Below are 26,280 nucleotides of genomic sequence, written 5' to 3'. Positions count from 1 at the left end.
CAGCAGGAACCAGAGGCTGCAAAGCCTTTCTTTCCTCTATATACGCAGGGTGTGTCTGACCAGCTGCCTTTTATATTCAGCAGAGAGAAGTCATGTTACTAAGAAAGCTTGTATCATCCTTGTGTAGGTGTCTGAAGTTGTTCAGATGACCCAGTCTCTAGAAGTCTCTGTTTCTCCTCACTGAATGTAAATAGGAATCAAGGGTGACCGTCCCCAATGCAGACACCTGTGGCTTAATGCCTGAAGTTAGACCAGATGAATCCCAGCCTGTATATCTATCTGCCTCTGAAAATCTCAGCTTCGTTCAGGCATGGACGAAAGTCTTACCCACTGCTGAAAGGCTTGAGAAACAGGGTCTAAAGTTCAGACGTGTTCGTGGATAGAGAGATAGACTGAAGAGCCTCTCGGCTGCCTAAAATGCAAGTCCTTGCATTGGTGGATGTTGTGCCTCTCAGAACAAACCTCCTGGTCCTCTGACGAGAGATGCTGCGGTGCCCAGGGATGGAAAAGGCAAACCATTCCGGCCATTTAAAATGATATTATACAACGCGGCCACCAGGCAGCGCCAAACAACCAAAAGAAATTATTAACAAATTTTTTTTTTATTTTTTTTTATTTTTTTTTGAGTGTCTTTTGTGGCATTGGCAACAGCAGCATCAGTCCAGCTTGAAGCCCGGGGAGTTCCAGTCTGGCAGCACAAGGTCTAACAGCGGGCTATAGCATTGTTGTTCAACAATGCATTTTTAAGACATGAGCAGTCTGATTTTCTTTCCCTCACGCCCAACTCCGTAAGGTCATGTCCAAGTGGGTACGATCTTTGGCTATTTTGGCCATGTTCCTATGCCGTTACTTGCCAGATTGTTAGATTATCGCTCCTTAATATTTGTTCAGGCAGACAAAGGCCAGGAAATACCTTGAAAGGAAAGAGAATTAATTCGAGCACTCATAATCTGAGGAGACATCTAGGGTGCCTCCACTACACATCCGGGATGTACGCGTCTGGCTAGAGAGAGAAAGCAAAGGTAGCCCGCTGGGATGAATGTGCACATGCAGCAGCGCTGCTTGTCTGGCTGCCGTTGCGCAGCTTTGGTAAAATGTCAGCGCGCTGAGCAGCCCTTGCAGCCCCAACTGGCACCTACTTTGCACATCGCTATGGATCTGTCTGACCTTGGATGCATTGGAGAGATCACATTTTCAGCTAGATAAATTATTCTCCTAATGCTTCTAACAGGTTAAGCAGAAGCTGCAGGCTTTCCTTCCTTCTGCAGCAGGAATACAGATCAACTTTTTCCTGCTATTGTTTCATAAAACATATTTATAGCAGCCATTACAAGGAAGATGTTACTTTCTGCCATGTTTGTTTATGTTCTTGAATGTCCCTATGATGGTATCTAAGATCCAAAAATACAGTTCTACTTTTTTTTCCTCTTCTTTTTTCCTCTAGAATGTCTGCTCAATTAATTTGATAATTACATGAACCCAGACAGTTCTGTATTCTTTACTCTGGCTTGCCATTTCACAGCTGTCTTATTTTAAAAAATCAAAAAAGGGAGTCCTAGAAGAAATGACATATGCATACATTTCTGGTCACTGCTTAGTTAGGCTGTGAGCTAAGCTGAGGAAAATGAGCACAAGAGACAACCTAGCAGCTACCTGTCTGTCCATGGGTTTCTTGTAGCATTCCCTTGAAGAACCTAAGTGTTTTTGCCACACATACAGTGTTCACAAAAGATGTTACATACTGCATGCATCAAAAGTAAGAAACAGAATGTGAGAAAAGTTACCCAAAAAGCGTCTCTCATTTCTTCTCACTGCTCCACAAAGAATGTCCATGAAAAAATGTGCCCCTCAGGCTCATAAGAGAAAATCCCGGCGATCTTGTTATAGAGCACAGGACCTTATAAGCATCTTGTTAGGATTTATGCAAATGTTTCTGTGTGAGAGCTGTATTACCTGAAGTATTTTTGTTAATGACCTGTAAGGCAGCGAGATACATGCTGTGCCACGCTTTAAATAGTGAAAGGTACTTATTCTTCCTATGGTAATGGTCTGGCATTTGGAAGACACATTCTTACATTAGGAAGAAGTTAGTCCATCTCAGGTACAGGCTCAGCAGGTCCATCTCAGGTACAGGTGCAGCTCTGCCGTACCACCCAGCTGCTGGCTTCTAGCTAAGGGACAGCAGCTTTTCCATAAGATATAATTCAGTTGCTGGGGTTAAGCTGTCTTGAATCTTGATTCAGTTCCTTGACATGACAGATAACAGCATTTGCAACTTTTCATTTGGTTTTTAAAGAGGTTACCTGGATTAGTCTGAATGACTGTATTGTATTCATGGAGAAGTCTGGAATCTCGTGTGTGATGCGTGCTGCGCACACCGGTCTCCCGCTCCACCCTCAGCAGACCACCTGAGTTAAGAGTGAGAGGACTGGCAAAAAAGTCTATATGTTTTCACTCATTTCTTATATTATTCTAGGACACATAAAGGCATTATGGGAAGCAGAGCTTTGTCACACGATAGCATTTTCATCCCTGAGGCTGGACAAGAGCCTGCAAGGCCAGTAAGAGTGTTTTCCCAAGAAAACATTTCTGATCGGATTAGAGCTTTACAGGTAATTTACGCAACATAATTTTTTTTCAAATGCAAGAGGTGGAATGTCTTGATTTTTTTTTTATAATATTTGTGGTTGAACATTTGATTAGTAAGTAAGATCTGTCTGCAGCTTACATTAAATGTTGCATTTGTTAATTAGACAGCAGTATCATATCTTGGTTCTCCTTAAATGATAGTTGCAAAATGTAGAGTTGTTTGGGTCCCTAAGAAAACGTCTAAAGTGAGATGTACTGTGCCCTGAATCATTAATTTGTAGAAGTTAAAATAAAGGTAACTTACTGATCTGAGCTAAAAATTGTACTGGGAAAAGCTCCATCTCTGCCACATGCTAATGTATTTTATGCCATGCTGAAGCTGAAACTCCAGCCTACCATGAAATTGGGACCTCCACCTCCATTGAGACTTCATGCAAAGCGAACGGAGGATGCTGGGACCAGTTCTGAAGATGATGGATTACCCAGAAGCCCTCCAGAAATGTCTTTGTTCCATGGAAACCTCAATTTAGGCACAACAACAAAAGTGAGTAGTTCTAGTGTTGACAAAAATCAGTGTTTAATTACTTGGTTTACTTATGTGTAGAAGGCAGAATAAATGATTTGGCTTGCTATATGTATCACTACTTTATCTCTGAACAATTCAGAAATGCCCTACTCAAAATGGGAAAATGCTGTCTTTCTGTGTAAACAGCTACTTAGAATCAATGTTCCTGTTAAAATATAAATATCACACCAGAAAATGCAGAACTAGGAAGGAGGGGATGTGTTTGTGTGCAGTTGTGGGGATGCTGGGGGTTTTTTAGGGACTACAGAGAGCTGCCAGGCATAAAAAAAAAAAACAGCTGACAAATATGTATTCCCCTGTGAATATGTTGATAAGAGAGCTCTCTTCTTTAATGTTTTTATGGGCTGTAATGGAAAAGGAAACACAAAATAATTTGAAGCTGTTTTTTTTTCTTTTTAACTGACAGTTTTGTTATGCATATTTCATTCTTTATCTGCATGTCTTACACTTTATGTTTGCAGTGTCCTTGCTAATCCTTAAGACTATAGAGAGAAGCAACTTACATTGTCAGTATCTGTGTGCACTTTGTGTAGATGGTTTCTGTGAGTATATCCACCTCGTTTGTCTTCTTTTACTGAATCTCTTCCTCATTCCATCCCACAGTTCTCTGACTCTCACAAGCACCTTAGCTCTTTGAGTTTAGCTGGAACAGGCAGTGAAGAAGAAGAACAGGTAACTTCTGCCATATGTATTAAGGGCCATACAACTATGCATAGTAGTCTTTTAAGGAAATGTAAGACATAAACCTTACTTTGTTGCCATTTGCTGCAAAATCAACCTTGTACGTATGCAATTGCATGCATGTCTGTTTGCTGTGCTTTTTTAATGCCTGTCCGTCTAACATAAAAGTTACGATTATTTATAAAAGTAATTCTGAAGTCGAGTAATCTCCTGTTGGTAATAATTAAGTCCTCTAGAATAGCTCATATACTTTAGCAAACTTTACAGACATGATTTAATCTCCAAGCAGGACCAACTAGATTTAGACACTGGAACTGTATCGGTTTTTTAAAGGTGGGAAATTGCAGTAAACGGTGCTTGGGTTACCTGCGTAGGATAAGGGAGGAAGCTGGTTGAGGAGCTGTGAACAAAACCTAGATCCTCTGAATTCTGCCCATCCCCTTGCTTTAAGTACAAGGTTCCCTCCCACTGATACGGAAAGTCTTTGCCTGATGGTAGTGGCTGACGTTGCTGCTTAGGAGTCTGAGGTTCAGCCTTGAGTCGGATTCTGGCTGTGAATTTATGCTGTTTTCAGGACTTGAGTAGAGGCAAATAGACGGCTTTCTTCAATCAGCAGCCAGCCTTTTGGTGGTTTTGAAAGGCTCTGAAGAGTCACTTTTAGTTGTCGGCAGCTGGAATCATGGTTGAAACAACACAGAGGGGAAAGGGTGAGTGTTTTCTAGAAATAGGAGGAGGGATGGTGGGAAATTGCAGAAAGGAAATAGAGAAGCTTGTCCCGAGCTGACTATTCTTTGGTAATTATGCGAAATGTCTTTCAAGGCCAGCTGCAGCAAGGATCAGCAAAAATTTCTGGCCACACTTGTTAGATTCCACATGAAGCTGTTTGAAAAACTGCTTATATGCAGTGAAATTTTAATATTATAAAAGAAAAACAGCGGAACACATGAAGAAAGTATTCCTCGAGAACTGGTAGAGGCTCGCTGTAAATTTACCCAGTCCAGATGCATGTTTGCTAAAGGAGGATTTATGTCTCCCTGTTGTTCCATTAACATCCCTCTCTGACTCACTTGCTGACTCCTGGGACGCAGTGGTGAGTATGTGGTTGCTCAGCTTTTTCCACATGCCCCATCGTTTAGCTCACAACTCTCTTCATCCCAGTCTAGTTTCAGAACGCAGTCAGAAAGCAGCCCCGCTGGAAGACTTTCCTCCCAAACCACAGGGTCTGCTACCTGGCATTTCGGAGAGATTAGTCCTTCGAGAGATCAGCTCGCAGGGCTGAGGAATTTTGCATAGCGCAGCCCCGAGGTTTTGGGCAGAAGCGACACCTTGCTGAGTCCTGGAAGCCTTCCTGGATGGGAGAGAAAGGAGAAAGGGATCGCTACTGTCCCATCTGGGCTTTGGGAATGGGGCTGCTTCACATGCTCCACCTCCCACCTTGTGCCACCCAGCACGACCAGCTGAAGGACAGCTGAGCCACATGCACATGAGATTTGGAGAAAGGGGTGTACCAGCCATGCCTACCTCCAGCAGGCTTCACCAGAGCCAGATTTCATGGGACAGGCAATTCCTGCAGCCGACTCAGAGCTGGCATTCGCTCAGGCTGCTGGAATCCAAGTAACAAACCAGATCCTTGATTTTCCAGTGTAATGGCCAACACTGAGTGCTGCCAATGAGAAGACATGAAAAGTTCTCGAGGAAAAGCAGAAGCCAGAAGAAAGGCAGACAAATAATGACGTGCCTTGAAAGAGAACATGTGCTGTGTCTTTATCGTGGAGCTGAAATGTCAATGTATTCACTGTTAGGTACTAAAGTATAATGCAGCCGTGTATCATTTGTTGTACATTAGTCATGTTTGAGCACTAGACTGCAGATATTGTTAGTGAAAATTAATGAGGGCGTCCATTATTCAGCATGGCGAGTTACTTTGGTTTTTTTTTCTTAACTAGAAAGCATGTTCAGAAGCTGTGGATCCAGCCTCCTCTAAAATCAATGGGGGTTTTCCCCTCGCCGTTGAGGAAGCTGTAGCAGGCCCTTGCTACACTACTGAGCATCTTTTGGCTGCAGTGCATAGTGCAGAGCTCCACTTTCTGCAGAAATCTACACTGATAGTTTTTCCTTCCCTAAATAAAGCCAGCACTCTCCTGCTCTCCCCTTCTCTCATCCAATCCCTGCAGTAAAATACAAATTCCAGAGAAAGAACAAAGAAGAATAAAACCTGCAGAAGAAAACATGACAAAGAAGGAAAGCTCCTGTAATGAAAGGAACCAGAATTTCAAGCCTACAAAGGGAATGAGGTCATGTTAGTGTCATGACAGATAGCTTGGAAATCTCATTTTGCCTATTTGCAAAAACTGAATCCAAGAGAAAATTAAGAACCTTCTTTTTTTTAGAATAATTTTTCATACATTTTTTCAGCCCCCTTTTTGCATTCAGCCCTGGACTAAGGTAGTTTTTGGTGAAGCACACAGGCAAGCTAAATTCCAGCTTTGTGCAAGTACTGCACCCTGCGGAGCACTCAGGAGTTGTTTCTGGATGGGTTACTGGCCTCTAGTGTCCTTGATTTCTTTCCCCAGAATAGTCTACAAATGAAATTTTACATTTTAGGCAAACTCTCCAGTTATGTTGCAGATCTATAAATACGTGAGGAGAAAACACAAACTGACTTAAGTGTCGGTTCCACTGGTGTTTGATTCTTTTGTCTTTAGGAGGGTACTGTAGAGTTGGAGGGGACCTGATGACATATCAGAAGCTAGAGATGCTCCAGCCCGGCTTCACTCTGGGTAGGAACCTAGACACAAATGCTGGAGGACAGACTCAGAAAGGAAACTGTCCCTAGTGGTTCTATAACGGAGTACTCTTTGTAAATCTGTCCTCTAAAACATGCTGTGCTTTAGATCTTCTAGTTAAATGTGACTTGGTCCTCTCCTCTGGTCGGTATAGCATGATATTCGAGCAGCTAAAAAGGCAGAATTGCTGACACCAGTACTCCATGTGCAGCATTAGGAAATGCAATGTGTTTTAAAGAGATGACAAAAAGAAAGATAAGGAAACTTAAAATGCCAAGAAGTTGCCCCCTTATTTGTAGAGTTGTTATTTTCGTTTCTTTGTTTGAGTCTCTGTTTGGGGTTTTATTTATTTTTTCAGGTTACATTGAGTCCTTCTTCTAGATCTCGCTCTACAGAAGGTCAACTGTTCCCTGGGCATGGAAGTGCTAAAACTGGAGCTCCCCTGATACCTGACAGTCCCACCTCGCCTGCAGCCAACTTTGACACTCCACCTGAGCTTTCCTCTTGCTTGGATAATTCTGCTGCTAAACACAAGCTTTTAATAAAACCCCGGAACCAGAGATCCAGTAAAATGAGAAAATTTTCTCAGGTACTTGTGAAAATAAATAATGTCGCCTTTGACACAAAACCAGGAACTTCTTACTGGGCTTTGTATTTCAAAATAAGATAGGATGAAAAGAGTCAAATAGCAGCAGGGATATTTCATTGGGGTTTAAGAACTATTATTTGATGAGGCTATATATCTGGAGTAGGCGCTAGGAACAGATTAAATATTATGAGATTACTTGTTAACTCTTGATGTAGCAGTTTATGTAACAATTTCTTCTTAAATTTACTGTGCAGTACAATTTAGTATCTTGTTTATGATGTAGAAATTGGAGCTTACTGATTAATTTCTTACTTAAAACAATTTTTTTGAAAGCGTTGTGATCAACTTGTGTATTTCCCTAGTCTGAAAGAGCCTGTAAAATCTTTTGTCTCTCAGAGTATTGATGGAGGAGCTGTTTTAACTTTCCAAATATAATTGTGCTTATATTTTCAAAAAGTACAGAAAGAATTAAGTTGTGACCTATTAATTGGACAAAATCTCTATATTAGGACTGTTCTGAAATCAGGCTTCCCTCTGCCTCAAAATCCTTTATGTGCACTACAGAAGCTTAATATAAGTCTCCACAGGGAAAAAAAAAAAGGGTGTATGCTATTCAAAAAATATTAAGAAGTGTATACTGTTTAAAAACCATCCTTTTGAAATATCCTTTTAAAACACAACTTATCTGATTCTTTATCATATTTTATGAAGGGCATAGCTTAATTTTTCTTTCTCTTTTTAGAACTAAAGTTTTCAGCTCTTACTACAGTATTTGAACTTTATTGTTTGTGGTTTCTTCCAATATTTTAAATACATTAAAGCTGTTGAATTGGCGTGCATCACACGAGGAGTATTATTCCATCTGTCTCTAAATATTACTTACCTGATACTCTGTGTTTTCCAAAATCTGTGAGTGATCTTTCGCCTCAGTAGAGTACCCCTGGGAGCAACACAATGATGAGGCCGGTTATTTAGGAAAGCATGTAAAGCAGTAACTCGCTCATCAAACCTCTTCTTCCATTGTAACATTGTTACCGAAATACAACTGATTTGTCCAGTCTGCCTGTAAACCACCAGATGACTGAGCCCTCCTGGTTTTCCGTGGAGTGTTCACATCTTTTGATAATGCAATTTTAAATGTTTTCCTGCCTCAGTCAAACTGTGCACCTTGCTTCTGGCTAACTGATGTCTTCTGCTTTTATGTTCCTGCATATATGGATTGTGAATGCAGGTGGCATTGCAGCTTTGTCTTTGCAACTGCACTCGCAAAACAAGAATTTGCAATTTGTGTGTTCTTAGAATTAGGGCCTACATCCAAAATATGTATTTACCCAACAAACTACAGTGAATCAGTGAGCTAATACAGGCACCATATGAAAAGGCATATTCAGCAACTTATTAATGTGCTTTCAAATAATCCCATATATTTAGCTAGTCCATACCTGAGGCTTAATCACAAGACCTTCCAGATAACTACATACTCATTTGTGGACTTTTATCAAATAGTCTAACTCTCGAAAGAAAGAGATGTGTACGCAAAGGAGGCAAAGCTGTAATGCTGTATGGCAGTGGGATTAGATAGAAGACTGCCATATGGGGGTAGATACTCAGCTGGCATAGAATGTCATAACCGGATGGACTTGATATGTTTTTTCTCTTCCTTCCATGTACTCTTCCCACTTCAGAGTTCTGCAAGAATGCCTTGTTTTATTTTTAATGCTAGTATGCAGTAGCAAAATACAAAGGGACAGATTTTTCTCTTTCAAGTGCTGCTTTTTGCCCAAGAGCAACACAACATACCCAGTATGCTCTGGGGAATCAAGTGCCAAGGACGGTCCAATGCCCATTGTTTTGATGAACTTTCCATCTACAAAGGCATGAAAGCACTAGTTGTGCAGAAGGAAGTGTCACTGATTGCTTTTATATTGGTTCTGCTTAGGATCTGCTTAGATAAAAAAGCATCTGGTATGTAGGTTAAGAAAACGGTGAGCTCAGCATTGGAGGCAAGCATTGCCTTCCTCGCTAAGATCTTGGTTGTAAATGCAATGATGAATAAGAAAAAAAGTAAATTTGTGCATGGTGAGGGATCTTTCTGAATTCTTGTCTTGCAGAGGACCCAGTCTGAATCTCTTACTGATTTGAGCTGTACCCCAGAAGAAGAAGAAGAGGATGATGAAAAGGAGATGCAGACAGACTTGCCAGATGCTGTATTCAAACCCAGCAATCAAGAAGTGCCATGCGGCACAGCTGCAGTGCAGGATGTGGCTTCCTGGCCAAAGCCCAGAATGCCTGAGGACCTTCCCCCTGCTTTGAGACCAGCGATGACTCAGCCTGCTTCTGAGTCTGCTGTTGTACAGGAAGCCCTGCTACCAGAGAATAAACCAGAGGGCTGCCAACCAACACTGGAAACAACGTGTGTGAAGGCTGAGTCCTCCCTGCTGTTGGAAGGCAAAGACTCCGCAACTTCTTCCTACTCCAGTCCAGAGAGTGAAGTACAAAAGCAAGAAGATTCCTCAGAAATGCCGGTTCTGTTGTCTGGGGATGTGAACGATGCGTCAATCAATATTTTAAATCAAGCAGATAAGGAGCTTCCTACTGTGTTTTCAGTAAATAAAATACCATCCAAAGAAGGTATTTCAATTAGTGAGAGTGGTATTGTTTGCTTGAAAGGGTCAGAAGAAAATATACAGCAGGATGATTGGATACCTGCGGAAACGTCCTGTAATAAAGAGGCAAAGAAAGATGTTGCTCTGTTCTCAGAGTCTAGCAAGCAATTTTCCATAGGTACTGTCCAGCCCATGGACTCGTTCCATGTTTCACATCCTGCTTCCTCAACACAGATGGGATCATCTGCTTCCTGCTCTCAAGAGAAAACAAAGACTGTGCAAGAAGCAGTTGCTTCTGCTAAGGAGAACAGTCAGTCCCTCGTCCTCAAGGAGGAACTTTGGGGGAAGAAAGCTGAAAAAGCAGCCAATGAATTCAATGCCTTGAAGAAGTTTTCTGTCTCCTCTGCGCGGGAGAGACCAAGGACCAGAAGCCTGCACTTCCCAGAAAGATCGGAGTTGGAAAGCCCATTAAATACCGGATTCTTTCTGTCCAAAGCAAAGGTCTCCTCAAGAAATGAGAAGTGGAAAGAAGACTTGCAGAAGGGATCAAATCTGGAGGAGGAAAAAAGTAGCAACAAAAAACAGGCTTTGCTGCCAGAGTCTGACTTGGGGAGCACAGGCCAACCTACAGAAATCTTGGCTGGTTGCATTTCGCCGGCTGTCGATGCGGCGCCGGTGCCAAGTGATTCTTTGGTGGTATCTCAGAAGCAGCCAAGCTGTGAAGATAAAAGTCCTTTTCAAGTGAAACTTAGATCCACCTCACTGTCCTTGAAATATAGAGACACCTCATTGCCAGAATCAAAGGGAATTAAAAGATACAGTGCAGAGTTTAATTTAGAAAAGGAGGGATTGAATTCCTTTATAAAAGGTGATAAAGCACAGATTAAAAAAACAGCTGATACAAATATTGGTGATTCTTTAAATGAAAAGATCAAACCCAAAGCGAAGTCCTCTGAACAGCTTAGTAGCAAACCTCCATTGCCTAAAAAGCCAGCCTTGCAAAACATAACCATTCCAAATACTACTGCAAACAAGGAGAAGCAGGACAAAGCTATTTACTCTCCTGAATCCAGAAATGAAGACAGAGACTTGGAGAAAAAGTCAAATCCTTGTAAAGTGTCTGGTAAGACCCCCAATACTTTATAAAGTTACATCAGCTCACGAGGAGTGACCTTACCTGTGGGGTGGTGTGAGACAGCCCTGTTGTGTCAATCACAACACTGATGAGTGTGAACCGACAGCTTTGCCTTTAGTGATGTTGCTCCCTGATTCTCCCTTGCCAAAAAGATTGTCAGAAGGACAGCAGGGAAGAAGCAGCACACAGAATAAGATATTTTTCACCTGTGATTTTTGCATTTCAGGGCATCATTTAAAGGATGTTCAAAGTGACACTCAAAAAATAAAAGTGCATTAGCAAGTATTGTGAAACAAAAATATCAAGCCACTAAGTGTCCCCATTTAGAGCTGCTGTATGACAATTCAAAAGCCAGGAGCACATATTAAGTGCAGTGCCCTGCGTGGGTCAAGTGACTCAGACCTGTAGACGGTCTTTTTTACCATAGCATTGAGGCAGAAATACTAGTAACTGCCTGGCATGCTCAACATACCATCTATCTATTGTCTCCTCTGAGCTTTGCTTATTAATTTATCCATCTTTATCATTATTCGTTCCTTGTTTAAAACCAAAAATTAGGTACCCTGCAGCTTCCTGGAGTTTAAAGCCAGGAGAGACTGTAAGGTCACGTCTACTGCAGATTGTTAAATTTCACCCTGTTGTCTGTATTATATAATTGAGTTAGAGTTTAAAAAAACCCTCATCCTCTGGAGACTACTATATTGTGTGCTATAGGCAAAGAACAGAAAAGACTGGAAGTGGCATAACTATCTGAGGTCTTTGCACCTACAGTAAACAAGTTAGGTGAAGTATGCTCAGGCAGTTCTAGGAGGAGACCTCTGCTCTCCTCGTCAGAGAACAGCCAAAAGGGAAAAAAAAAATCCTTCAGTCTTCTGATATGTTGAAGAAACTTCTTCCCTGCCCTGAATCTGTCTGGTCTTGAGTTTGATATTAAGTATAAGGAGGATATGCTGGCCAAGCAAATGAAAAGGTTCCTTTGTGCCATTGCAGAGCTCCCTTCCATGGTGGCTCTCCTCCAGCTGGAGTCAGTCTCTGAGCTTCAGAGTGGGAGAACACCAAGCCAAAAGCAGACATCAGGACACAGCAGGCCACTCGTCCCGCAGGGTGACAAAGCCTTTTCCTGGGCCCAGAGGCAACCTGCTGATGCCCTTAGTGACAGCAGATTACAGTCATCATCTGCTGCAGCATCAGTGACAATTTTGCAGGGCTCTGGCCACATTTACAGTTTTCTACTCTCCCAGACCCTCCCCGCATCCCGTGAGCGAGGCGCTCTCCTTTTGTATAAACCCAATGCTCCTTTTGAAGATATTTTCCCTTCTACCCTGCCCTGAGGAGTAGTTGATTGTAGTGACGCCCAAATCTCTGATCAATTGAGATTTTTGGGGAGAGTCATGTCAGGAACAAGAGGAGACCTAGTGTGGATAGAGGAAAGCAGCAGGAGTGCCAGTGCTCCTGCACACAGCCTTTTTTCTTGTCCCTCTTGCTGAGCCCCAGGGTGCCTGCAACGGGAGCAGGGTGGGAGACAACGAGTGCTGGATGAGGGAGAAGTGGAAAACATGAATCCAGGGAGCATGTTTCTCCTCCAGGTTTCTCCTCTGGCTCCTCAGGCTCAGGACTATCCTTTGCAAAACAGGATCTGTGAGTAAAAGCCATGCCCCAGTCCCCCTGGCATGGGTGCACACACCCGGGGCTGTAGGTCAAGGAGTCCTATTTTGAACATGTTCCTCTCCACCTGAAATTTGTGACATCAACTCTCTATTGCCTGAGGTTATTTGTCATGGTGGTTCAGATTGGTCTGCAATGGTAATTAGTCTCCTTCCTTATCGGCTGCTCCACTGATCTTACTGTAACACCTTAAGCAAGGCTATCATGGTCTTCCACGTGTTTCCAGCTTTGAGTTGCACAGTAATGGGTTCTGATATGTGGGCATGCCAGGACTCTAAGTTTAATTCTAAATACAAAGCAGTCTGCTCCAAACTGACCCGAGGTCCTTCCTGCCCCACTGCAGACCTTTCTTCTCAGACATTTGACCAAGCACCTCCTTGCGCTAAGTTCCCACATGAACCTGAGCTGACCACCTGAAGTTGTGGGTGAATGAGGTGTGCCTCACTGCTTGTGCGTCCTCTGATTGCCCTGGCACTGCACCAGCCTTGGTGGGAGCACTTGCACAGTGCCCCGAGAAGTGATGCCTCTCCATGAGACATAGGAGAGCCATGAGATGCAATGAGGGCTTAGCAGGGCAGTACTCCTGCCCAAAAGTCATTTTAAGTTCTTTAAAATGTTTACCTCAGCCCAGTGAGCTGGGGACATGTCTGCATCTGCAAGCAGAAGAAATCTGGCAAGCACGATGAGCCCTTCTGGAACGGCATGGCTCACCAGCCATCTCTGGCCTGCGCATCTGCTGGGACACCCACTTTTTTTTTTTTCCCAACCACTCTTAAAGCTGGCATCTAGGTCTCTCGTAGTTTGTGAGTTCATCATCCCTTTTGAAGAGCTGTGGTTATCATTGGGATGCACTTTATGCTGTCAGGGAGTTTCTTCTCATTGTATGTTAGGAAATCCCTGCGCTGAACAAGACAAGCTGTGAAAGGGGAACATAAGGGGGTGCAGTTCCCTTCTCATATAGACTCATCTTGAAAAAGTCAGCTTGCTGTGTCATGGGGTGAGCAGGAGCAATTTGGTTCATTCAGTTCAATTTTTGGTTTTTCAGCACTCCTGCTACCAAAGGCAGCGGGAGGGCTGGTGTGGGGCTGGATTACCACACCGGGTGAGAGCAGCAGTCCTGCTCTCCAGAATTTTCTGGGGAATGAGAGAAGGATTGCTTGGCCTCTGTTGGGCTGCAAAGCGGCTCTTTACTGGCTGTGTGAACTTAGTCACCCCAGGAGAAGTAATTTTTAAGTTTCTGAAGCTAAAGGCACAAGTCTTTGCAAGAATTAAAAGGTTAAGCCATGTTGTTTGGGGTTGATACTCTTAGCTGTAAATCCTGTAAAGGGCAGAAACAATTAACAGGTTATTACAAGGGCAAAACCATAAGCAATGCCTGTGTGTATGTGTATATTAGGATATATAAAATTCAGTGTCTAAATGAGCTGTAGCAGGCAGACATGCTCTAATAGAGGAAAGGAGCTCAGGGAGGGATGGTGAATATAAAGGTGAATGAAATTGGTGTGTATTGTCTGGCCAATACAGGCTATGAAATGACAAGAAGAATGTTTCTCTCTGCATAGAAAAGACATTGCTTTAATGCTGTCCTGACTACAGCTGAAAAGAGAGCCTTTTTTTTTTCCAAAAGAAGTTGCTTTTTTGGTTGTGTCAGGCTGTTTTGCAATATGGCTGTTTTCCAGCAGCGAAACAGACTTTGATGCAAACATAGCAGTTTCTTGTGTAAAAAGTCCCCTGGCATTCGTGGTATAGATCCAACCAAAAGTCGAACACCTCACAGAGCAGCTTAGAGAAGGAAGAAATGTCAGAAATACTTGGCCAAATCTTTTAGAACAGCTTTGTCTGAAGTTAAGGAATTGGGTGTGTACACTGACACAAATGCATCTAGTGCTTTAATAAACAAAGCAAAATATGTAGGCCAGGATACACTAAATGCCATATGCATTTGTAAAGACCTTCTTGAAATAACTGGTGTTTTATAAATGAGCAAAGATACGACAGTGAGGAATTAAATATGCATGCATAAGCAGGGTTATAAAACAATTCACAGTTGTAGACAGGGGCCTTATCTCCCTGTGTAAAGTTGTTTGGATTAGTTTTGAGCATGTTTGCTTTTAAAATACGCAAGGAATCCACGAGTTAGCTTTGCTTGCTGTTAAGAGGTATGACTTTCAAAAGGCTCTAATAGTCTGCCTCCGACCTTTCACCTGCACAGATGTATGTAAAGAAGAACCACACTTTGCAGTCCTTGCAGGTATAAAATGTTCATTTTAATGTATGAGATTTAAATGTTATAAAGAGCCTCTGCTATATTTTGTGTGCGCGAAGGCTTTTGGATTTAAAGGAAATGGGTGCAGTATCTGAGGCCATCTCGGAAAAAAAGTCAATCTCTAAATCTGAGAGTAATGTTTAAATATGTCTTTGCTGTGGTTACCCATATAAGCAGCACACACACACACGGGTGCACTTGAATACACTGAGTATACCTGTCTGTCAATAGACAGAAATAGATATATATTTCTCTTTCACTTTCTGTGTGTGTGTGTATAAGCCCATGCTCAATAACAAGGCAATCATAAATCTCTTTTTGTACATGAAGATTAATGTTTTATCTTCATCTTATTGTTCACACACCAGTTTGACATACATTAAAGGATAATATCCAGCTATCAATGGGAAGTATACAGATTAATTTCCACAATATTTAGGCAGAAGTTTCATCTGTAAGATCAGAGCTTTAGTCTGAGAAAAAAAAAACACAAAAAACCACTTACGTGCTTTACTAAGATACCGAAGGAAAGAGATATCTGCATTTAATGGGGCCACAGTAGGGTAATTTTCTCCCTTTAGGTGCTACTGAGGCAGCCAGCCCTGCTGCTGTCAGACCCAGCAGAGAAGAGCTCTGATGCTTCTGATCTGAGGGTGGGAACTGAGAAGGTGGCCGTGGGTCACCTGGCTTTAGAGCTTATCATTGATGGTCAGTCTGGAAGCTGTGGAAGTGATGGAGAACGCAGACAGTGCAGCTGGTCTTGCAACTCTCTGTGTGTGGGAGAGAGATGCGAAGGGAGGGCTTCATCAGCCTTTGGATGTGGTTTCAAGTGGCAGCAGGGGGCTTCAGCACCCTACATTAAGTGCTAGTTTTAACACATGGTGACATTATGCACAGAGCAGCCTGACGGCTTGACAAGTTCTGACCTGGTACCTTCCCATTATTGGTGACTTATCCCGAGGGGAAGAAGGGGATCTCTTGTCTTTCAAAAAGCCTGAGGCCAAGCCAGCTCCAGGGAAACCAGGGAAAGAAGCAATCATGAGGTTAAAACTATGAATGAATGAGAGACAAATCCCTGCCAGCAACATTCTGCATTAGCTTATGAAGTTGAATAGCATATTGTTTAAAATAACATGTTGCAATAAGAAATGAGGATTATGATTCATGTTTTAGTTTTATTCAGAAAATATTCTGAGTGTAACACAGGAGCAAGAGGTTCAGCCCTACTTCACCAGAGGAGAAGTGAAACATGGGGTGTTTGTGGCAGATGTGACCTACTGAACTTGCACAGCTTTCAACAGAAGATGCCACTGCTTGCATTTCATACTGTCTCCCTAAAAGTAGCGTTTCCCAGCTGGGAACTGTTGTGCTAGCAGCTGTACATGTGACATGCAGCAGGAGCAGGAGTTAGATTGTGCTTTTGAGTACTTTTTGTTCCACTCTGGCTATCCGGTTCCTTAAAGTCTGTGCTTTGCCATGTGGTGAACCATAAAAGCACGTGGACTACCTCGTGACTGGATGAGGTAAGACAGGGACGGCTTGTTCAAGATGATCAGGCAGTCACTGAGCAGAAGAAGATGTGCAAGCAGCACTCCTCTTGCAAGCAATCACTTCCCCAGAAAGCTTTTGGCCTCTTGGTGCCCCCCAGGGTAGCAAGAGCTTCGTAGGAGAGGCTCAAGACCACCTTAAACTGTCAACTCCCGTCACCGTACTATCTCCTCGGTTACTTCACCACCTCTCATCCTTCTGGCTGGAACAATGGTGCATGTATACTGCCCAGAAACTTTCTCTAGTTGGAGGTGGGAGGATGTAGAGGACCTCTGGGCAATAGGATATAAAATAAATACCGAATGAATATGCCTCTTTTACCCCTTGCAGTAATTGTGGCTGATGGATGAGGCAGCAAATCCTGCATGGGTTTCATCTGATGGTTTTTTTGCTGCAGAGAAGGCATTTCCTTTGCCTTGCCTGACTGCTGGGCTTTCTGTAGCAAAGACTTAGGCAGGAACAGAGGCAGAATGTAATTCCTTAAAGAAACAAGAAAGGCCTCCCAGAAGCACATCAGCTTTTGATCCCCTCTAGGTGATACTGCTCTGATGTCCTAAGTCAGGCCCATACAGACACATATAAAAGAGTTTGTGTTCCCTACTATCACAGGGGCATTCTGATACTATCTCTTATGGGATGATATTTGGCTCTAATTTGGCTGCCTTCTAAATGGCACGGCTAGGATGTCTGGAGTCTCACCAGGGAGAATTGTTTGAAGAGCAAAGGTGCTTGATGCCTTTGTTAGAGTATCTGCCTTATGAAAAACATTGTGAAAACAGCAGCCTCCAGACATATCACCACGGGACTGGGAACCCTGTTGTGCTAGGCAGTTCACATTGATGTAAGAGAAAGATGAATCCTGAATGTGTGAGGATGACAGAGAAACAGGAGCACAGGCAGCAGCAAGACCATTACATGTACTGCAGTTAATAGAGCCTGGGCATAGCAGTCATCTTACTGGTATTGATGGTGTGATGGGAGCAGAGGACAAACGATGTGCAGTTCAGTTGGTGTTTACAGAAAGTTCCTGTGGTGTGACAGGGAAAATGGGACAAAACACAAAGGGTGATTTTGCATCACAGGGACTAAGAAGTATATCACGAGTAGCGTCAAGGCAGAAGCCAGCTTCCCCATATCATGGGAAGGCTGATGGGTGGATTGAAAAGGGCCTTCAGGGTAGAGCTGTTTGTGAGCATCGATATTTTATAGACAGGGAAAGAAGGTAAAAAGGTGGGAAAAGAATGTGTATCATGCTGTATCTGTAGCTGCACAATCAAGAGAAGCAGCCCAGTCTTCTCTGGTTTGAGAAGAGGCCTGTACATGGCAGGAAAGGGTATGTTCGATGGGATGGATTTACAGGACCAGCCCAGCAGGACACAGGGAAAGTTCAATGGGGAAAGAGCTTCCTAATATTGAGCACAGCTGTTGGATGGGTACTCGTCAGAGGAAGCTGGGAAAACGAGTTGATTAATTTGGATGGAAGGTAACTATAGTGAAAAGCTACTTTATGTACTGAGTGAGGGATCCTCAGCTCTGAAGAACACTAGACAACACCATCACCTTCGGTAGTGTCAGTCGATATGTGTATCACAGTAGTGCTTTGGGAACTGATGAAGTGTGGCACCTGGCTTTCCTGGGCAATGCACTAATAGGTCCTGCCCAAATCGCTCACAACATAAAAAGGTGCAGATGGGTGCAGAATGGGTTCAAGGGCATGGAGTGCAAGCAAAGGAGGGAACGTGATGGCAGATGCATTAGCAGACATCACATCAGTTCAGCTGTGTGCGTTTACTTACGAAGCTCCTAATGAAGTTTGTCCTAAGTTACTTGTAGAAGATGGGTTAGCAGTCCTTGAGCTGCTAGTGGTTATCTGCGTGGAAGATAAGGCTAGGCTCCAGAAGGTAGCACATCTTGAAAAGGGAGGTGAGATAAAGAAAGGAGAGAGGGTGTTATATACTACTTAATATAAAAATACTGGAAGGAATAATTGAGCTATTTCAAAATGTCTACAAGATAATATAGATATAAGTTCCAACCAGCACGACTTGGTCAAGAGCAGTCAAATCAAATGATAACTGGTATCATACAGTATTCCTGTAAATATCATGACTTTCCTATAAATACTGTCTTGGTGAGGCTATTCATTGAGTTGATGCAAAGCTACTGCGTGTGCCAACTAATGATTCACTGTCATATTAGATGGTGGCCATCCAAGGTCTGACACTATTCAGTGTATTTAAGGGCACGGATGACAGAACTAAATGTGTGCTTATTACGTTTCCAAGTATTATCAAGCTGGAAAGCCTGTGGGCAGACTGGAAGACAAGAATAGAAATCAGGGTTATCTTGAGAAAATAGAAACATAGTTTGAAAATAATATTTTCATTGCAGAGAAGTAGAAAGTTCTGCTGTGTGTGCAAAAATAATCTGGTGCACAGATACAAATGAGGAATGGAAGGAGGGAAGTAACACGATCTGGAGCTCACCAACTAAATGCAAAACAAGAATAACAGAATTCGGCAAGAAACTCATCACACAGATGTATACAGGAGACCATCAGAGGTGAAGTAGGGTGGCCCTTCTGCTTCATTTCATCCCAAGTGCTATGTGCCAGTTGTGACCACTGTATCTGGAAGAAGATTTGGACCAAATTAGGACAATTCCTACAAAAGCAAGAGTGATCTGGAGAATATGACCAATCAGAAAAGTTTAAAAAGTAGGGAAAAGGTGGTCTAAGCCTTCAAACGCTTAAAAGGCTGCCGCAAGGAGTCTATGAATAATTTGCTCATTTCCATAGTGTGTAGAAGAAGTTAAGGATTCAAATTAGAGCAAGGAAGATTTTACTTACCTAATAGGGAAAAAATCAAATAGAAAAAGAACAGCCAAGACATAGGATAGTTTGTCTAAGGAGACTCTGATCAGTCCTGTCTTTTCAGGGTTTTCAGAACAAGTTAGATACATATTTGTCAAGAAAAACTTCATCTGAAATTGATCTTATAACCAATCTTGCCTTGCGGCTTAAAGATAGACTAGATGATATGTTGAGACCTCTCCCAGCCTTATTCTCTGTCATCCTATAAAATCAGACAAAATTAAGTGAGGGCATCCAGTGAAGAGAAGGGAAGAAAGTTATGGGAGAAACAGCTGTTGGCACGGAAAGATGGGGCATAGGTAGGATGCAGAGAACTGAAGTAGCTTGCCATGCAGGAGGAGGGGAAGCTTGTTCAGCATCCAAGGGCTCTGCTTTATCTGTGCTGCATCTGCACAGCTGGACTTCTTGGCTTATTTCTTTCAGAGGTTTCCCTGCAAGATCACATGAGGTGAATGTGAAAGGAAATGCAGGCATCAGCTGGCCAAAACATCTTGCTTAAAGCAAGACTTGTGCTTTCTCTTTTTGTGGTTTTTAGCTGACATAGGCTTTACAATATTTTCTTGCTCAAATGCCTAGTCTGTCTCTGGTGAGGTACAAGTGACTTGAGCAAAGAAAGTTTGTGGGCTTTCATAATGTGCATGAGTTTGCAGACACCGTCTCTTGGGAGGGCATCATCCCTTTCATCTCCTATGCCTTTATGAGGCATCTTAAATGTGCCTTCAGAGACATTTACATTTTTCCTGATTGGGGCCACATTCCTCCAGAAATGTGTCTGACAGCTCCATGGGGTCCTGTGCTGGGTGGCCCAGCTCTACGCCAGCACAGCAGCAGAGCCCTAAGGGACTCTGAGGCAGAAATCATTCCTGACTGGATCTGTCTCCTTCCCGGTCCCTGAACAGGATATTGACTAGGTAACAAACTTTTCCTCGGGGCAGGACCATGCAGGATTTGAGGACGAGAATCTTAACTTCTGCTCTGAAATAGCCTTCCATGAATTTGGGTACAGTAGTGGCCAGGGATGGCTGAGGAAGGGTAAATCATCTTTCCTTATCTTTCTAACATGGCTTTAGGGATGATGGTACTGTTCTTGATCCTTTTTTTAAACTGTGCAGAGGCTCTGCATTAGTTGGAAAACTGAATTTTGGGTGCAGTGTGACTCAGTGAAGCAGTGGAGAACCTGAGGGCTGGAGCCAGCAGAGGAGTTGGAGCTCTTGATGCAGTTCTGCTCAGAATATAGACAGGATTTCCCTTCACGGAATATTTGAGTAGAGGGTATTTCACTTCCCCATACCTCTGGATAACTGCTCATTCCTGGGTAGCAGTTGTGAGGACAGCAAGGTAGCATTTTTGACCCCTTACTCGAGGAAGTGTCCCTTGTCTCACTGAAATCTCAATTCTGGAACAGCACAATGCAAGCGACTGGCCCCAGTGGAGAGCAGGGTCAGCATCAGCAGGGATAAGACAAAATAAACCTCATGTCGAAAGACCATGAATCGACCCCGTGGTTTTAAGCAGTACTTCCGGGTGATCAGATGCCACAGACTGCCTTGTTCGGTCACCCACAGCACCTGCGGGCACCAAGGGGCTGCTTGAGGGCGGCCGCTTGTGAAGGGGTAGAAGGCAGGCAGGAACCAGACCAAGGCATCGGCTGCTGCTGCGTGGGCACAGGGAGGGTGGGAGGCGAGAGCAGCTGCAGCGGGAAGGGGGGTTGCCTTTGCTGCACCATGGTCCAACTCTGTCTGGTTTTGAACGGGCTGCTTCTTGTCTTTGAGAGGCCACAGGCGGGAGGGGGGAGCAGAAGGGGAGACCTTGGAAAATAGGCAGATTAATGAAGCTCGATTCATGTTTCTGCATCTCCCTCATGTAAGGGCAGTGACACCGCGACTCGAGCTGAACAAAGATGCAAAACGTTTTTCACCAGTGGAGAAGTAACTTTAAACAGTGAGCACAGGAAGATTGCTCTCTGGAGGCTAAACTAAACAGAATTCCTATTTACCCGGGCTTGTGACATGTCCTGGGACCAATCAGCGTATTGCGCAAGTGTGAGATGAGGCTAATTACAACTCTTTCGTATAACCATGTACATAAATAATCTGTCAACAGAGAGAAGCGTACCTTCCCCCATGGCTGCTGGAGACTCCGGAAGAGATCCTGACACTCCGGCAGAGCCAGCCTGGATTTCTATAGCGAGGCAAAAGCAGAGAGGCATGCAGCAGGAGCAAGAGCTCGACAGAGAAAAACCTGTGGCTCCAGATGTTAAGTCAGATACAGAGAAACAGGATAAAGAGAAAGAGCGAACAGAGGTACTTAGAGAACAAATTTGTGACGGTTTTGTAGTATAGTTCCTGTAGTATTCTTTGGATCTATTGCTACATTATTAGTCATGCCATAACAATTACAGATATTTAATGAGTATAACCATAAGTAACAGAGACACTGCTCTCAGAAATGTGTGTTACAGATTCCGAGTTCTCTGATTGTTCAGATATGTAATTTTATATCTCCCAAGAAATCCTGGAACTGTGTGAGCTGTGTGAAATTTCTAGTGTGCCCAATACATAACAGATCTAGTGTGTGTATTGTGTATTGAAATACCCCAAATGAGGTGCTAAATTGTACAGTCTCAGATCTCTCTCAATACAGAGGGAACGCATTCTCTTTAACTATTCTTCATTGAATCTCCTGTACCTCCTGACTGATTTAATGCTGAATGAACAGCTCAGTCCCAGAAGCTCCTAGGTAACAATTTTTAGAACCTTGAGAAGTGCAATAGGATAAAAATAACTTTTGCACTTGCAGACAGTGCCAAGATATAAATTCTGGTTGTCTGTATGTGGATAACGGAGATGCCCATGTCGTGCCATGAAACATGGGCTGATGCTGCCTCTTCAAAGGTCCAGGGCAAAAGAGGTTGATACCTGTACCAAGTGATCTTCCCACATGAAAAAGCTCTGCCAGCAGGAGCACTTGGCATTAATCCAGAATGCTAAAAAGGCTTCCCCGGTACTGGGCTAGCTCATGGAGGCAGCAGCATGTGAGTGCTGCCTGTATCTAATCGTCTGCACAGTAAGAACCCTGCCCTGATGCAGGAGCTGTGTGTCCAATACCAGTAGAGCATTCCCAGTGCAAATGGCCTACTTTCTTCCTTTAGATTGTACTGTTAGAAACCCAGATGGCTGCATTATATCCTGAAATAAGAGAAGATCTCTCGATGATGAAAAATAGCAGTCGTTAGATTAACAAGAAATAATACCTAATAAAATGTCAAGGCAAGATTATGAACTGCTATAATGCTCAATATTGTCATAGCATTAAAAACACCAAGGGTTTAAATGATCCCAGAATACAGTTTCTGCATCAGAATAGGAAACTCCGGATTTTTAACTGGCAATGTTCCCTAAAACTCATGCCATGCATATAATTTCCCTATATCAGCTAACAGAGAAACATGCCAAGATGCTCCTGACTGCAGAGTGTGAGGCTTGGTGCCACTGTACTACTCCCACTTTCTCCTTCTCCCACATGGCACCAGGCTCTATCACTTCAGGGTAGTTTTTGATAATGGCAAGAAAATCTATGGGAGAATATGTTTGATTTCTTTTTTATGGAAAATCCATTTACCATCAACTGTCCAAAAATACAGTGCCCTAACCCACAAAATTTGGCAGTTGGAAGGGAAACATGAGAGAAGAAGGCTGTTTCCAGATCCTATATATGTTAGTGGAGATGTGCAAAGGGCTTGAAATACATTTTGCATTGAAGACTGCAAAAACCTCCTCACAGATACCATTATGAATAAGAGATAGAGAGGGATAGTTTTATTTTGTAAAGTTGAGTATCATGGATGCTAATGTGAAATCACTGGACCTTTCTGAACAGCTCAAGTGAGAGGATTGGGACAAATATGTGATGAGTACACATGGTCTTTAGACCACGACAGGCACCACACCCACTCCCTTTTGCTCGTATTCTTCCAAACTGTCTGCATTTCTTGGATTTTATCCTTCTCTGTGCATAGGGGACAGTGAAGCAGCAAGGGAGCAAACCTTCACACTTGGCACGTAGAACCATTTCTGAAGAACAGAGGAGAGAGACAAAGTTTGAAGTGAAGGAGCCGCTGCTGAGAACCAATTCACTGTCACATCATTTCCCTGGTAGGAAACAAAATGCTTAAAATGTAGGCTGCTATCTCACAACCTTGTCAGAAGATGTCCTGCTTAAGTGTGCTGGAAAATGAGCAGGGCCTGGATCCTAATCTCTGCCCCAGCCCCACATCAGCAAGGCCAAAATGTTTTCTCAGCACTGACGTCTGGGGTTTTATTTGGTGGCATATTCTTTTGACCACTTTGATTATAGAGTAGTCGAAACTCATGTTGAAAGAAACATGAATGAAGAGTGCTAGGCTGTTTCACAGAATAGGGTCTGAAATGCACTATCCCCCTGTAAAATGTAAAAAGCATGCAAAACTATTTTCAATAGCATTCAATTTTAATGTGGTTTCCTCAGCAAGTTGGAATGATGTGATCACAAACTGTCTGCCCATCAGCTCTGCCACAATAACTTTGGATCTCTTTGGTAAATTCAAATTTGAAAGAAGGGCAGAAGTTTAGAAGGTAGTAAAATTCCTGTGAGTTGGGTGCTGGGTAAAGGAGGAATTCACAGATGAATGCTCTTGCTAATGAAAAGACTCTTTCTTCTTTGGCCTGAGTGTTAACACAGGGCACGGCAGGGAATCCAGGTCACCGTGTTGGTTTTGGTAAATTAAGGGACCAAAAGATATTAGCGATGAGAAAAGCCTTGTATTCTTTTGAGCACACTGTGATTTTTTTCCTCAATAACATATTGCAGAAGCAGCTTCCATGTGAAATGTAAACATTTTCTACTGTAGAGCAAGGCATGGAAAGTTTTTGATGAAAAAGCGTGTATAGCTGCACAGCAAGTGAATGTAAAATGTCCATGTGTTTTATTCACAGCAGCTCCATCACCAGCACTAGTGGATAAAGAGGAAATAAGCCCCTTGAAGAAAGCTAGTAATGCTGCTTCAGATCAGCCATCATGGATGGAACTGGCCAAAAAGAAATCACAAGCTTGGAGTGATATGCCACAGATTATAAAATAGAATGATGCAAACAAATAGCATCTTTCATAATTAAGTCAACTTCTTAACTGAACTTCTACAGACCAGCTAATCAAGTGAAGAGTCTCTTGATACATGAGAAGGGGTTTATTATACAGCTGTGGAGAAAGTGTGCAATAGGTGCAGTCAAAAAGTTTACCTTCAGTTTTGTAGCAATCAGGATTGCAATTGCAATGGATTACTTAAATTATGCTAAGGACATACTCACACTTTGGAAAATAAAACCTTTGCCTTACATGTTTCCTGCGTTTTCTACTTTTAATGATGTCTGCATCAAAACAGGATCTTTGCTAAACTTTGCTGAACTTCTGTCATTACTGGAAACTTCTATTCGTTACAGTTTTCTCTGTTTACGTTTATAAATTGCGCACTAACATCCCGGTTCTGTTGCTGCGTTTCACTGGAATTGCCTCTGTCAAAGCTGTTTGGCCCATGGAGGTATTCATGAATAGCTACTAGTGAGCGCTCCATTAAAATGTGTTGCTTGAGCTGCCTAGCTGAGCCAAGTGGTCCAGTTTCTGGGCTTAGGTTACATTTCGTGAGGCACAAATATGCATATTTATGCGTGACCACGAATAAAAATTCTTCAGCTCCTTCTGTGAGCAACCTTGGTTGCACGGTATTTGCAAGCAGGCAAGCAGTAAGGAATCTGAACTGCAGTTGGAAGCTCATCAATGCATTCATGGTTCTTTCCTACCTGAATTTATCTGGTTGCAGCTGGTTTTCCTTTATGTGAAATCATCATTCTTGATTCAGAGGATAGTGTTAGTAGCAATGGACAATACGAATTTAGTAAAAAAATACAATCTGAAAAGCCTTGAACTAGAGTCCAAACTGAAATGCTGGGAAAAACTGTGAACTTCACTGTGGCGTCAGCTTCACACACCACATAATCTTAATTATTCTCATTAAAAAACAGTAATGGCTATCACCTCTGTATTTTAGTACCTTTACAGAAAATTCTCATGCTTATCAGTCCGAGTTTCTCCCACCAGTTTGGAACTTCTGCTCATAAAGTCTCCTAGGCTCTTCACCTTCAGCTGCTTAACAAGATAGACAAGAAAAATTATTGCTGATGACTGACCAAAATCATTCTGAATATATTTTAAGACCTCCCTGTGAGGCTTCATCTGGAATATTGTGTCCAGTTCTGGGCCCCTCAGTTCCAGAAGGACAGGGAACTGCTTGAAAGAGTCCAGTGCAGAGCCACAGAGATGCTGAAGGGAGTGGAACATCTCCCTGATGAGGAAAGGCTGAAGGAGCTGGGTCTCTTTAGCTTGGAGAAGAGGAGGCTGAGGGGTGACCACATTAATGTTTATAAATATGTCAAGGGGGAGTGTCAGGAGGACGGTGCCAGGCTCTTTTCAGTGATGTCCAATGACAGGACAAGGGGCAATGGGTACAAGCTGGAGCATAGGAGGTTCCACAAAATCATTAGGGAAAACTTTTTCACTGTGAGGGTGACGGAGCCCTGGCACAGGCTGCCCAGGGAGGTTGTGGAGTCTCCTTCTCTGGAGACATTCAAAACCCGCCTGGACACGTTCCTGTGTGACCTACTGTAGGTGATCCTGCTCTGGCAGGGGGCCTGGATTAGGTGATCTTTCGAGGTGCCTTGCAACCCCTGACATTCTGTGATTCTGTGTGAAAAGGAAATTTCTCTGAAACTAAATGTCCTGCTACTAAGGCAAGCATTTCATTTTGTGTGTGTATATATATATATATCTATGAAGTGCTACCTTAGCACTGCACTCCCCAGTTTTATTTGTGTTTATATTTGTGATTTTGTTTTTCTTATCATATTAATGTTCTTTTCTGAAAAA

General features: G+C 42.9%; 1 protein-coding gene across 1 annotated transcript in view; it reads left to right on the top strand.

Moving 5' to 3' along the window:
• Positions 1-24,442, top strand: part of KIAA1211L (KIAA1211-like ortholog) — a 26,074-nt gene extending 1,632 nt beyond the window's left edge. The window contains exons 3-10 of the mRNA XM_009878968.1: positions 2,477-2,612; positions 2,969-3,133; positions 3,779-3,847; positions 7,001-7,231; positions 9,343-10,960; positions 21,427-21,626; positions 23,342-23,477; positions 24,297-24,442. Of these exons, the coding sequence (XP_009877270.1) occupies positions 2,477-2,612; positions 2,969-3,133; positions 3,779-3,847; positions 7,001-7,231; positions 9,343-10,960; positions 21,427-21,626; positions 23,342-23,477; positions 24,297-24,442 (2,701 nt within the window). The remainder of the gene's footprint in view (positions 1-2,476; positions 2,613-2,968; positions 3,134-3,778; positions 3,848-7,000; positions 7,232-9,342; positions 10,961-21,426; positions 21,627-23,341; positions 23,478-24,296) is intronic.
• Positions 24,443-26,280: the final 1,838 nt, after the last annotated feature.

Source organism: Apaloderma vittatum, unplaced genomic scaffold (assembly GCF_000703405.1).
Source record: "Apaloderma vittatum isolate BGI_N311 unplaced genomic scaffold, ASM70340v1 scaffold13361, whole genome shotgun sequence".
Classification (NCBI taxonomy): domain Eukaryota; kingdom Metazoa; phylum Chordata; class Aves; order Trogoniformes; family Trogonidae; genus Apaloderma; species Apaloderma vittatum.
This window is presented reverse-complemented; position numbering and strand designations above follow the sequence as displayed.